This window comes from Pristis pectinata, chromosome 5, assembly GCF_009764475.1.
Source record: "Pristis pectinata isolate sPriPec2 chromosome 5, sPriPec2.1.pri, whole genome shotgun sequence".
Taxonomy (NCBI): Eukaryota; Metazoa; Chordata; class Chondrichthyes; order Rhinopristiformes; family Pristidae; genus Pristis; species Pristis pectinata.
The window spans coordinates 19,639,366-19,654,139 of record NC_067409.1 but is presented as its reverse complement, the minus strand read 5'-3'; the positions used below and the strand labels follow the sequence as shown (position 1 = coordinate 19,654,139).

General features: G+C 40.6%; 1 protein-coding gene across 3 annotated transcripts in view; it reads right to left on the bottom strand.

The window, feature by feature from the left end:
• Positions 1-3,102: 3,102 nt before the first annotated feature.
• Positions 3,103-14,774, bottom strand: part of LOC127570908 (uncharacterized) — a 105,355-nt gene continuing 93,683 nt past the window's right edge. For all 3 annotated transcript variants that reach the window (XM_052016830.1, XM_052016833.1, XM_052016831.1), the window contains 2 exons: positions 12,127-12,251; positions 3,103-4,778 (listed from right to left, as the gene is read on the bottom strand). In XM_052016830.1, the coding sequence (XP_051872790.1) occupies positions 4,243-4,778; positions 12,127-12,251 (661 nt within the window). In that variant the 3' untranslated portion in view covers positions 3,103-4,242. The remainder of the gene's footprint in view (positions 4,779-12,126; positions 12,252-14,774) is intronic.

The window sequence follows — 14,774 nt, the reverse complement described above, 5'->3', positions numbered from 1 at the left end:
TGGTCGTCCACACACAAATACCTGTTTCCTTCTACAGGTCAGCAACAAAGTGAACTCCACCGGATTACTTCCAATTTCCATACATGGATTTCAGTGGCAGACACAGTTATTGTTTCTCATCCATCCATAGAGAAAACTAGCAGGCTGGTGTCTCTCTCCCTTCTCTCTCTCTCTTCTTCTGACTTCTTCAACAACGTCATTATGTCCTTTATCTTTTATTGACGTAAGCATGCCCCGCACACGCGCGCGCACACACACACGCACACGCACACACTCTATCTAAAAGGGACATTCACTGAGTCCGTAACAAAAAAAACATTAGATCAACCTGTTGGATTGCTTTTATGTTATAACAGCCATTTGACCCGTCAAGCTATGCCAGGTCTAAGTAGAAGAATTTGCGAACCCCATTCCCCTATAGTCCTGCAAACTATTCCCTCCTAAATGCCTGTCTAAATCCTATCTAAATGCACTGATGGATTTGTGAGTTCTAGATCATAACTACACCCTGAGCAAAAGTTTCTTCTCATATCCTCCTTGTATTTTTTGCCCAAAATTTTAAATCTCTGCCCTCTGAACCATCTATCAATGGAATCAGCTTCCCATTGTTACTGTAATGCAATCATTATTTTGCATACTTCTATCAAACCTCCTTTCATCTTTCTGTGCTCTTAGTCCCAGTTTCTTCAATCTAATCTTACAGTTGAAATGCATCATTCCTGGATTCTTTCCAGTAAATCCTTTTTGTACCCCTTGTAAACCTTCACATTTTTCCAATAATTTACTTTCTTGGATCTAAAGTGCATAGTTTTGCCCCACAATAAATCAGTTTGCTGCAGTTTTATATCGAATTTTATCATGGCCAATGAAAGCGCAAAAAGATAACAGCCATTCACTCCCTTACCATAGCTCATCTCAAAAAAAATCAAATAGATTAAGCAGACATAAAATCTTTAAGTTTCTCTTATCAGATTATGTTTGGTCAAATCTTAGACACTCTGTTCCTCATCTTTAACAATGTGGTGTGAACATTTGTGAGTAGTTTTTTTCTGATGTGTCTCAGCCATTTAGCAATGCTAAATTTGGAAAAATTGAGAATTAAACTCTCTCACTAATAAAATCTTTTGTGCAATGATAAAGCTCCTAGTAATGCATAATTTTGAGTGGTTATTGTTGAGCAATCAGATCCCAACATCCTAAAAAAAAGATTGTGGAGCCATTCCATAAGAATTGTTATGGTCAATACACATGAAAAAACTTTGACTGAGAAAAGAAAGAAAATATTGACTAAATGGCACAAATATAAGAAGAGTTGAGGAACATAAGGATCTGGATGTTCGTGTACATGAATGTGTGATAGTGCCAGGACATGTTGAGGTGAGATTAGAAAAGCCTATGGCATCTTTGGATTTTTAAACAGAGGCACAGAGTACAAAAAACGCACAGGTTACATTACATTACATCCATTTCTTATCATCTCACTTTAAGAAGTGAAGGTACTAGAGATAATGCCATAAAGATTTAGTGGAATGATTCCAGGGAAGAATAATTTTGCATAAAAGATTCAACTGAAGAACCCGAGTTTATTCTCCTTAGAGCAAAGAAATTAGCGAAACTTGTTGGAGATACACAGGATTATGATGGATTTAGATAGTGTAAATAAAAGAGAAACTGTTCCCATTCACAGATAGTTCAAGGAACAGAGGCTACAATTTAAAATTGATGAGCAGTAGATATTTGGTAGAGGGGTTGGGGAGAATGTGAGCAAAAACCTTTTTTTATGCAGTGTTTTTATGTTCTGGAAGGAAACGACACTTGGGGGAATGGGGGGGATAATCTGCAGAACTATAGGGAAGGAGCAGGAAATAGAGCTGACTGGATTACTTTACCAAGTGCCAATGAAGACTCAATGGGCCAGAAAGGTGCACTCTGTAATACAGAATATTCAAGAAACATTCTATGATTCTTTGTTATTATGAAAGCACTTTCTTGTAAGTGTGTCCATGATGAGGTCATTAAATAACCAATTACCACTAATTAAGTACCTATTAACTTTAGTGCATGATTGTAAGCCCAACACAATGAAAACTAGTCGATGTGGTAAATGAAAATTTATCTTGCCAAAAATGTAGAATGGATTCTATTCACATTAATTAATCATAGAGACTAATTAGTTGATCAAATGTTAACAGAATCATATTAAACTCAGATACTGAAGTTGGACAAAGCATCTAATGGTTATAAAAAAGGATAGATTCATGGCAGATTAAATTCTTCCACACTGAAAGAACAAGTAGTATCAAACGTGGTTGGAAAAAGTCTGAAAGATGTTTGGAAGTCATGAGTGACTTGATGATGGCCAGGAAGCAACAAAACAAACAGAATGCTCAACCAAATTTATGCTCCTGATCCGTTGCAGTCATGCTAAAGTTATATTGTGGTCTTGAAAGCATGTGGAGCTGCCCATTTTGATGATCAGGTCTCATTTCCTTTTTTTTGGTATGTTGGTATTTGAAAATTGCATTAGGGTCACATTGCTGTCATAGGTTGCCAATTTTCATTACAGTGACGGTCTCATTTGTTAGTAACGTTTGGCCATCAACATGGAGGTTCCATCCTAACCTGAAACATTGGAGCAGTTGATTTTCCACTGAAATTCTAAGCATGTCACCACCCATTTCCAAAAACAGGAATGAAAATTGGGACCTATATCCAGAATTCTCTTTCAGATGTCGGAGCAAAATCTATGGAATCGTTAAGTGAGTGGCAACACAACTAATATTGGAGAATGAGCTGATGGCCTTCTTTATATACTTGCCTTTAATGCTACCTTTAAACTAGGAGCTAGAATTTTTGTCTGCTATGATGCTGAAACCTATGAACCCAAAACATATAATTTTGATTTACTTATCCATGCAGTTCTTTATTTGATAATTTGATAATGAAAATAAAACAAAGAATTCAACTGAGTTGAGAAATTCAGTGTGGGAGGTAATTTATTTTTAACCCAAATGGTACAAAATTTGTTTTGGTGAGATTTGTATTAAAGAAGCAGTTGCAAAGCCAGTGAAAACACAATGTACTTGCTGCTGTTAAAATTTATTAGTCTGTTTAAAAGTACAAACATCACTTACCATGATGTGTGCAATGTATGTATAATAAGTTACTACATTTACAAGCAGGCGTATATTGTGAACAATATTTCCTCAGCATTTAGAATGATGTGTAGTGACATGAAAAATTCTGAATCTGATGTTTACTTGAAAAACAGAACACAATTAAATCCTTGAACGGTGTAACAGGAAGGAATTATTGATCAGTCCTTCCATTATTTCCTTTCACAAACAAGGAAACAGATTTAATACAAGTGTAACATTTATGTTTCAAACTGATAACAATAATTTGATTAGCAGTTGAGCAGACTAATGTTTTTTTTGGAAATTTATAGCTTTAGTTTTAATATATATTTTAAATATTAAAATATGGGCTTCTGATAAATCTATTTAAAATTTTAACCTTTTTCTGATATCAGATGCCCAAACTCCTTCTGCAAAATTAAAAATGCATTTTCTGTTATGGATTTATTAAAGTAAATAAATCTAGTGTGCACAAATGTTTATAAGCACACTTCATCTACATGCATAAATATATTTCCCCTCTGTGTCATAAACAATATAAATAGAATTCTAAAGGTCTTTTTTTTTCATCTGCCAAAATTTCATACTTCCTCCTTGTTTCTTTGCTTACCGTTCTCTACCTTATTTGTTTCATTGGGAAGATTTCATGTCTCTCGGTTTTAAACATTTTGAGGACACATCTGATTTTCCCAAGTGAACCTTATTTCCTTGATGGAACTGGAATCCTTGATAAATTTTCTATGACAACAGTGAAACATTTTCAAGCATTTTACTTTATTGCACTGAACGGGAAGCTGATTGTAAGCTTCTAAATATGTTGATACATTTTGGTTTAAAAGAAAATGCTACAATTAATTTAGATATGAAACAGCAATATATTTGTCATAGAGAAAAACCTTAAATAATGTTGCAGTCTTGTATGGGCTGGCAACCATAAAGTATAAAAGACATTAATTTACCTTAACTGAAATATTGGCCCCAATTTATTTTTGGATTATTTCACAACCACAATAACTGAATTATTTTGTATTGTGTTAATGACTGTATCACAATTTAATATCTGATTTTCCTGTTCTGTCAAATTCAAACAATGTTTCTTTCTGTTTTAAGACTCAAGTTTAACTCGATATTGTTCATAACTGTTGTTTGCAATTCGATCAGAAGCATAGTGATAGAGTGACTTCAAGGCTTCTTTCAATTTATGCAATCTGCCTAAAGTATTCTCTTCATTTCCTCCATCAGGCAGTTCTGGTCGTTCTGATTTTGAAGATAATTTAACCAAGTTGATTTGCTTCAGGTTCTCTCTTTGTGTATTCCTGGCTGATTCCTCACTCTTTAATTTGTCCTTTAACATTGTGTTTTTCTTCAACAATTCTTCTTTCAGTTCCTCACTCTGTTTCTCACCCAGTTGTAAATCCTTATTAAGAACTTCAAGCCCTAATTCTGGTTGTGATTGGGTGGAATTCAGAGCAAGTGCACCAGAATTTCGAGAGCGTTCCAATTTAATTTGCTTATTTTGAGATCCTTCACCACGTTTGTCTCCAGGTAAAGATGAAACTGTGCCAGCTTTAACTGCCTCCATTTCTTCAATAATTCTCTCTTTATCTTTCAATACATTGGTTTTCTTTACTTCCTTTGTATCTGTAATTAACATTGTTAGTACTCATTAATATCTACAATCTGGGTTAAATAAGATTCTGCAAACATCTTAAAAGCAGAAATAAGTAAACGCTACGTGCAATAAATACCTTTTATGCTTAGAATGATAATTAACAGTATGTTTTAGGTACATTTGTTTTCAAAAATAACATTTTATTGGTGCTACAAGTTATGCATCCAAAAGTACATTAGTATTGAAAATAACTAATACCTGAAATACACGTTATTGTTTATGGTAATTAACAGTGCACACAATAAGCTGGCATTTCTAACATTGTTAATGCATGTAAGAGTTAAAAAAGAATTGTATTGTACTGCAAATTAGGGATGCCCATTTGGGGTGGTTACAGCCTTAGGATGACGTCAGATCAGTTACCAGCCATGTTAGTTGATGTTTGGTTGTTACCATCTTGATTAAAGTACTGAGCAAGGCAGCTCAAGTACTTGCCACCTGTTTCAAATGTGAAATCAATATATGCAAATTGACATTCTATAATGTTCACAGGACTTCAATTGCCATTTCGAGGTATTAATTGACAGAAATGTGCACCTTGAACATTCTGTCATTTGTACATAATCAGATTTTCCTTGGGGCACAAGCTAAACAGGAAGAAAGAGCTGGAATACATCACCTGGACCCATCAAAAAAAAAACAAGTCCACTGCCACCCTGTGCAAGGTGAATTCTGTTTGGGATCACCATACCTTCTCCACACTTCCAATGATGGCCAGCTCAATTTAGGAGCAACACACAAAAAGCTGGAAGAACTCAGTAGGTCAGGCAGTATATGTGGAGAGAAGTGGACAGTCAATGTTTTGGGTCGAGACCCTTCATCTGGACTGAAAGAGCGGTGAGATAGCCAGTATAAAAAGGTGGAGGGAAGGGGAAAAGAAGTGTTTTGACCTGAAACATCGATTGTCCATTTCTCTCCACGCATGTTGTCTGACCACTTGAGTTCCTCCCGCTTTTTGTGTGTTGCTCCAGATTCCAGTATCTGCAGTCTCTTTTGTCTCAGTTTAGGAGCATGTTGATTTCCTGCTATCCCCAGTTGGTGACCTGCCCCAAGCCAGCCGCAGTTCAGATGGTGAGATCAGATGGTTTAGATCTAACAATGGCTCAAGCCTCATAATAGTAATAGAAGGTGGTAACAAGCCCACTCCACACTCACCAAGTTAAATACTCCAATAATACTTTGCCTGCAGGTGTCCGTGATGATCTCACTACCTGAACCATTTAGTAAAGTTAGGTTTCCATCAATGTCACAGCCCTGATTTTAACTTGAGGCAGAAAACAAACAGGTAAGGGCTGAGGTAGGAGGCCAACCAGTTTGATCTTGGTAGTATAACATCCAAGGCCAATGTGCATCCACTTCTTCTGCTGCCAGGCATCCAGCAGCAGGCAGCAACAAGCTGTTTCTAAACTGAAGTAACAGTACATGCAGCACTGCAAGAAGCTGAGGCTTGGGAGTTTACATAAAGCTTGTGATTAGGAGCAGGGAGCAAAACTTTACTGTGACTTAAATGATTCTACATTTACCCTGGAAATTATCCATGTAAATTTGTCACACTTAATTCTGCAAGTCACACTGATCTCTGGCAGTTCTAGACCTGTGGGAAGTCTGCCCAGCACTGACCTCACGAAGCAGCTGGAGTTGGAACTGGACGCACTTGGGATCATCTGAGATGCTGAGAGCATGATAAGAGATTAAGCGAGGTGGTCACATCTGAGGTATAGGCAAGAACTAGTTGGATGACTACCAAGAAAGATAAAGGGAGTAGGCAGAGTGCAGGAATCCAAGTGGCCATTCCCCTCTGAAACAAGTATATCATTTGGGGGGGGGGGGGGGGGGTAACCATTCAGGAGAAAGCAGCAGTAGCCAGGTCCGTGGCACCATGACCTGCTCTGGAGTGCAGCAGGGAAGGGTGACGGCAGACAGGACTTTAATGATGGGAGGGGGACAGACAGGAGATTCTGTGGCCACGAAAGGGACTCCAGGTAAGGCGGATGCACTCAAGGCATGGACACGTGGGACTAATATTATAGCCATTACAGGAACATGGTTAAGGGAGGGACAGGACTGGCAGCTTAATGTTCCAGGCTACAGGTGCTTTAAATGGGATAGAGGTGGAGAAAAGAGAGGAGGGAAAAAAAGGATACCAAAAGTTTTTTCAGACATATAAAAAGTAAAAGGGAGATAAGAGTGGACATTGGACCACTGGAAAATGATGCTGGAGAAGTAGTAATGGGGAACAAAGAAATGGTGGAGGAACTGAATAGGTATTTTGCATCACTCTTCACTGTGGAAGACACCAGCAACATTGCCAGAAATTCAAGAGAGTCAGGGGGCAGAAGTGAGTGTAGTCACTGTTACTAAGGAGAAGGTGCTTGGGAAGCAGTCTTAAAGTGGATGTCACCTGAACCAGATGGACTACACCCCAGGGTTCTGAAAGAGGTAGTTAAAGAGATTGTGGAGGCATTGGTAGTGATCGTTCAAGAATCACTAGAGTCAGGAATGGTTCCAGAGGACTGAAAAATCGCAAATGTCACTCCACTCTTTAAGAAGGGAGGGAGGCAAAAGACAAAAAAAATTATAGGCCAGTTAGCCTGACTTCAGCAGTTGGTAAGATTTTAGGGTCCATTATAAAGGATGAGGTTTCGGGGTACTTGGAAGCACATGATAAAACAGGCTGAAGTCAGCATGGTTTCCTTAAGGGGAGATCTTGCCTGACAAATCTGTTGGGATTCTTTGAGGAAGTAACAGGCGGGATAGAGAAAGGAGAGTCAGTGCATGTTGTTTACTTGGATTTTCAGAAGGTCTTTGACAAGGTGCTGCATGTGAGACTGCTAAACAAGATAGGAGTCCATGGTGTTACAGGAGAGGTATGAGCATGGATAAAAGATTGGCTGGCTAGCAGGAGGCAGAGTGGGAATAAAGGGGGCCTTTTCTGGTTGGCTGCCGGTGACTAGTGGTGTTCCTCAGGGGTCAGTGCTGGGTCTGCTAATTTTCACATTACGTGTTAATGACCTGAATGATGGAAATGAGGGCTTTCTGGCTAAGTTTGAGGATGATACAAAGATAGGTAGAGGAGCAGGTAGTGTTGAGGAAACAGGGAGTTTGCAGAACAACTTGGACAAGTTGGGAGAATGGGCAAAATGGCAGATGGAATACAGTGTAGGGAAGATATACCTTAGAAAGGGAGGGAAGTTCAAGGGAGACGTCAGAGGGAGGTTTTTCACCCAGACAGTGGTTGGTGCATCGAATGCGCTGCCTGGGGTGGTGGTGGAGGCTGATACATTGGTCAAGTTCAAGAGATTGTTAGATAAGCATATGGACGAATTTAAGATAGAGGGATATGTGGGACGAAGGGGTAAGGTAGTCTTAGGAGTGGTTTGAAGGTCGGCATAACATGGTGGGCCGAAGGGCCTGTATTGTGCTGTATTGTTCTATGGAAGTGTACGATCATGCACTATGGTAGAAGGAATAAAGGCATAGACTATTTTCTAAATGGGGAGAGAATTCAGAAATCGGAGGTGCAAAGGGACTTGGGAGTCCTAGTGCAGGGTTCTCTAAAGGTTAACTTGCAGGTTTAGTCGGTAGTAAGAAAGGCAAATGCAATGTTAGCATTCATTTTGAGAGGACTAGAATATAAAAGCAAAGATGTAATGCTGAGGCTTTATAAGGTGTTGGTCAGACCACATTTGGAGTATTTTGAGCAGCTTTGGGCCCCATATCTAAGGAAGAATGTGCTGGCATTGGAAAGGGTCTAGAGGTTTATGAGACTGATCCTGGGGATGAAAGGGTTAACGTATCAGGAGTGTTTAACGGCAGTGGGCCTGTACTCACTGGAGTTTAGAAGGATGGGGGGGGGGGGGGGGGGGGGGGGGGGATCTCATTGAAACCTACTGAATATTGAAAGGCCTGGATAGAGTGGACGTGGAGAGGATGTTTCCAGTAGTGGGAGAATCTAGGACCAGAGGGCACAGCCTCAGAATAAAAGGATGTCCCTTTCGAATAGAGATGAAGAGGAATTTCTTTAGCCAGAGGGTGGTGAATCTGTGGAATTCATTGTCACAGACGGCTGTCGAGGCCAAGTCATTGGGTATATTTAAAGCGGAGGCTGATAGGTTCTTGATTAGTAAAGGCGTCAAAGGTTATGGGTAGAAGGCCGGAGAATGGGGTTGGGAGGGAAAATTAAATCGGCCATGATTGAATGGCGGAGCAGACTCGTTGGGCCAAGTGGCCTAACTCTGCTGCTATATCTTATGGTCGAGGAGGGGCAGTTGCATTTTTGATTAAGGGGAATATCATGGCAGTAGTTAGGGATGAAATTACTGAAGGATCATCCAGTGAGGCTTTATGGGTGGAGCTGAGAAGTAAGAAGGGGATGATCACCTTGTTCAGGTTGTACTTTAGGGTTAGGGTTAGGACCCCAAATAGTCAATGGGAATTAGAGGAACAAATGTGAGGAACAAAGAGAGAGTTGCAAGAGTAATAGGGTTGTCATAATAGGGTATTTTAACCTTCCTAACATGGACTGGACTGCCATAGTGTTAAGGGCTTAGATGGGGCAGAATTTGTTAAGTGTGTTCAGGAAAATTTTCTCAGGCAATATGTAGAGAGCCCAACTAGGGAGAGGGCATAGCTCGACCTACTCTTGGGTAATAGGGCAGGGCACATGACTGAGGTGATAGTGGGGGAGCACGTTAGGACTGGCATCCATAGTTCTATTATTTTAAAATAATTATGAAAAAAGACAGTACTGGTCCACAGGTTCAAGTTCTCAATTAGGGCAAGGAGAATTTTGATGGTATTAGACAGGACCTTGCAAAGGTTGGTTGGAGTAGGTTGTTTGTGGGCAAAGGGACCTCTGGCAAGTGGGAGGCTTTGAAGAGTGAGATAATGAGAGCTCAAGGTCTCCATGTTCTTCCAGAGTGAAGGGCAAGGCTGGCAGCAGTAAGGAACCCTGGATGACAAGAGATATTGAGGCTCTGGCCAGGATTAAGGAGATGGCATGGATCAGGTACAGGCAGCTGCTATCAAGTGAATCTCTGGAGAAGTACAGGGGATGAAGGAGTATACTTAAGAAGGAAATCAGGAGGGCAAAAGGGGGCATGGGATAGCATTGGCAGAGAAGATTAAGAAGAGAATCCAAAGAGATTTTATAAGTATGTAAAGGGAATAGGGCCCCTCAAAGACCAAAGTGGATATCTTTGTGTAGAGCCGCAGGAGATAGGCGAGGTCCTCAATGAGTATTTCTCCTCTGCTTTCACCATGGAGAAAGACATGAAGTCTTCACAACTAGAGAAGGTTAATGGGGCTGTCTTGGGGATAGTCCGCATGACAGTAAAGGAGGTGCTGGACATATCAAAAGGTTTGTAGACAAGTTGCCAGGGCCTGACCAGGTATATCCAAGAACACTGTGGGAGGCTAGAGAAGAAATTACGGGAACACTGGTAGAGATATTTGCATCATTGTTAGCCACGGCTGAGGTGCTGGAACACTGGAGGATAGCAAATGTTGCGCCTTTATCTAAGAAGGGTTGCAAAGAAAAACCTGTAAGCCTAACATCTGTGGTAGGTAAGTTACTGGTGAGGATTCTGAAGATACACATGCATCTGGAAAGACAAGGGTTGATTTGGGGTAGTCAGCATGGCTCTGTGCATGGGAAATCATGTCTTACAAACTTGATTGAGTTTTTTGATGAAGTGACCAAGAAGATCAATGAGGGCAGGGTGGTAGACGTGGTCTATATGGATTTCAGTAAGGCCTTCATCAAGATTCCACATGGTAGGCTGTTCTGGAAGGTTAGATCACATAGAATCCAAGGAGAGCTGGCTAATTGGATACACAATTGGCTTGATAGTAGGAAACAGAGAGTGATGGTGGAAGGTTGTTTCTTGGACTGGAGGCCTGTGACTAGTGCTGTGCTTCAGGGACCGGTGCTTCTGTTTGGTATTGTTGTTTGTCATCTATATCAACGATTTGGATGAGAATATACAAGGCACGGTTAGTAAGCTTGCAGATGACACTAAAATGGGTGGTATCATTGACAGTGAAGATGGTTATCAAAAATTACAGGGGGATCTTGATCAGCTGGGTAAGTGAGCTGAGGAATCGCAAATGGAGTTTAATTCAGATAAGTGTGAGATGTTGCATCTTGGAAAGTCAAATCAAGGTAGGGCTTTCACAGTAAATGGTAGGACCCTGGAAAGTGTTGTCGAACAGAGGGACCTAGGAGTTCAGATACCTGGTTGCCCGAAAGTGGCATCGCAGTTAGACAGGGTGGTGGAGCAGGCTTTTGGCACAATGGGTATAGAAGTTGGGATATTACGCTGCAGTTGTACAAGATGTTGGTGAGACCGCACTTGGAGTATTCTGTACAGTTTTGATCACCCTACTATAGGAAAGATGTCATTAACCTGGTAAGAGTGCAAAGGAGATTTACGAAAATGATGCCATGACTCGAGGGACTGAGTTATAGAGAGAGGTTGGATAGGCTAGGACTTTTTTCCTTTGAGCGTAGGAGACTGAGAGGTAATCTACAGAGGTGTATAAAATTATGAAGGATGTAGATAGGGTGAATACAGTCAGTCTTTCTCCCAGGGTTGAGGAATCAAGAACTAGAGGGCATAGGTTTAAGGTGAGAGGGGAAAGATTTAATAGGAACTTGAGGGGCAACTTTTTTTACACAGTGTACACTTATGTACACAGAATAGTACATACATGGAATGAGCTGCAGAGGAAGTGGTTGAGGCAGGTACAGTGACAACTTTTAAAAGACAGTTGGACAGGTATATGGATAGAAAAGGTTTATAAGTATATAGGCCAAACGCGGGCAAATGGGACTAGCTTGGATTGGCATCTTGGTCTGCATGGACCAGTTGGGCTGAAGGGCCTTTTTCCATGCTGAATGACTCGATGACTCTAATTACAACCTCCTAGAAACTCTAGTTCTGAATCTTCCAGTCTTCAGCCTGAGCAGCAGAAAGACCCTAATCATCCAACCAACTCTGTTTATCTGCTTTTCAAACTGCCATTGTTCTGCTGCTTAATTACTGATAAGACCTATTACATGTAAAACTGTATAACGTTAAAATGAGCAGAAAAGTAAGTCTCTCTGCCCCGGTCCGACTGCATTCTACGTTCCTGTACCGTTTTATCTGCACACAATGGGAGGCTAACTACTAATAACTGATATTTTAAACAAAGAATAAAGTTGTGGAAAAAATAGAATTAATTTTGTAGACAATGTGTTTATAAACCAATAATGCGTAGGACAAGTTCTCTATTGTATAAACAATTGCAAAAAGAGCAGTCATGACAACTTACAACATTGAATCAGCGATACAGTGCAAAATATATTCTTGCAGTTGATCTCCACATTTCTTGTAAGAATAAGCTTGTCCAGATGTGGAAACTTGCATAAGCAACATTTCAGAGTATGGGATATATAACTGCAGAATGAAAAAGTAATCAAGGTTAAAACAAAGAAGTTTTGAATCAACAGCTAAATCTATCTTATGCTTTTCAGAATAGTAATACTGTTTTGTAGAAAATCTGCACCAATTGTTCTAAGTTGTTCTAATAAGGAGCATGAGAAACAGGACCAGGAATAGGCCTTAAACTATCTTGAGCCTATTCATTTACCTCAACTTCACTTTCCCATTCTGTCCTTACATCCCTTGATTCCCTTGTGGTCCAAAAAAATCTTTTGATCTCAAACCTCAAACATGATTGAGCAACCACAGTGCCTTGAATGAATGTCAAGATCACCACTAGTGTTACCTATGATGGAATGTTAGGAGATACAGGAGTTGATTGTTGCTTTCACAGATTATTAAGGAGGATTGTGTCAGATCTGCCATTCAGTAATATCATGGTTGATCTTATCTCCACATAACTCGTGATTCACTTTGTGTCCAACCCATATCCAAAAAGAAGATGGCAAGGAGCAGGGAGGGGAACATTTTCAAGCTCGCACAGGAGATTTGAGCCCTCCTTCGTCAGGGATTGACAACAATCCCATCACCCAGTGCCTCCCCTTTCAGATGACGGTTGCTGTAGAGGCCACTCAAAGTCTTTCTGCTTCCACGTGATCTCCCCCTGACCAAATACAGGTCAGCTGTCTGCCACATAGGAGGAGATTGAAGCTCTAAAGGACCTGCAATATGCCACCAGCGGGCAGCCTGATGACCTCAACTGAAAAGTAATGCCATTCGTAAGCAGATCACTGTTCTCACTGAGCGGTGAGATGCCATTTGTGATCAGATTCCTGTTCCCAATGGATGTAGGGAAGTACACTCGGAGCAAAATGGTGCTGCCCATTGGTATTTTGCTATTCCGCACAAACAGAAAGATGCTGATTGCTAGTAGACAATTCTGAACTGAGCAGACATGTCACATGTAAGTAGATCACTCTCCTACAGGAACAGAAATATGAAACAGGTAGACATCTTTCTTTTGCAAGTCATGTTCCTGTCACTGCCCTTCACGGTGAGCAGAGTCCTGTTCAGATTGCGCAGAAGGGACCAGATCCATGTATTCAGGGTTTGTTAGCTGGCTTAACTACAGGTCTGGTAGTTGAAACAATGGTGGAACAGTCCAAGTGCTAGTAGATAGTTGCACCATTGTTTACCCAGTCCACAGAGTGGTCATCTGGTGTACAGAATGCCCCCTTCAAGAGACACCTCCCACCATTGACCATCAGGCAGCTGTCTCCACCTGTGCCCCACAGCCAGCCATTCCCGATTGTTCTTTAAGTAGCCGTTCCCATCATTCTAAAATTTTGCAAGTCAAGGCCATTCAACCCTTCGAGCTTAATCCCTCTAGCCCAAAGAAAACTGTCAACTCCTTCTTAAACATATTTAATGATTTGGCTTAAACTGCTTTCCATGGTAGAGAATTCCACAGGTGCACCACTCTCTCAGTGAAGAAATTTCTCATCTGTCTTAAATGGATTTCCCCTTATCCATGTACTGTGACCCCTGGTCTTGGATTCCCCTGCCATCAGGAACACCTGTCCTGCACCTAATCTGTCCAGTCTGGTTAGAATTGTGTAAATTTCTATGAGATCTCCTAAACTCCAGTAAATATAAGCTTAATTGACTTGATCTCTCTTCATACATCAGTCCTGACATCTCAGGAATCAATCTGGTAAACCTTCACCGAATTCCTTCATCAAAAAGAATGGAAGCAGCCAGGCTGCAGCCATATGAGGGACATCCTTTTGCCACGAGCACTAACCACATGTGCCCCTTCACACCCAAGTCCACCCACATGGTTGTGAAACAGGAAAAGTTCGAGGCCATTAAAGGTCAAACCCAAATGTTATGATGTTCAATTCTAGTATCATTTGATTTTTTTTTGTTTTAAGCAAATCTGAACAAATCAGTGCTGTTGAAATGTATCCTCATTTCGGACAAATAACATCCTTCATACAGAGATATATAATACTGATGTGGCAGCTCTGGCATTGTTGCAAACCCCACCATGCCTCACCAAGCAAGGCTGCCAATGGAGTACAGCCAGTGGTGAGACACCCATTAAATGATAGCTGAATGCTGGAGAAAGCAGTCCCTAATAGTTTTGTCATACTTCATTGAATTTGGAAGATGCTTCAGCAATCTGCACTGAGTTCTAAAGCTACCTGGTCAGGTCTCCAAACTGCAACTGAGCGTGTCTTTAAATAACAAGAAAAGTTGTAAAGTTGCATGATGTAATCCTAGTGGTACTGAGACTGTGCCAAAACAGGCATCTTTGACTTCCAATTCATGTCACTAAAGACGAAAATGGGTCATGTGCAAATCGTGACATCAATAACAAAGCATCTGATGCTAGAGAAATGTCAGACAGACTAAAGCGAACAGTACAGTCTAATTTTGCGATGACCATTTTCACCAGACCGCGAGCACAATCTATTCCAGGTTAAACTAATTTATGTGATTTGTCTGTAAAAAAAAGATGCTAATTGATCTGAT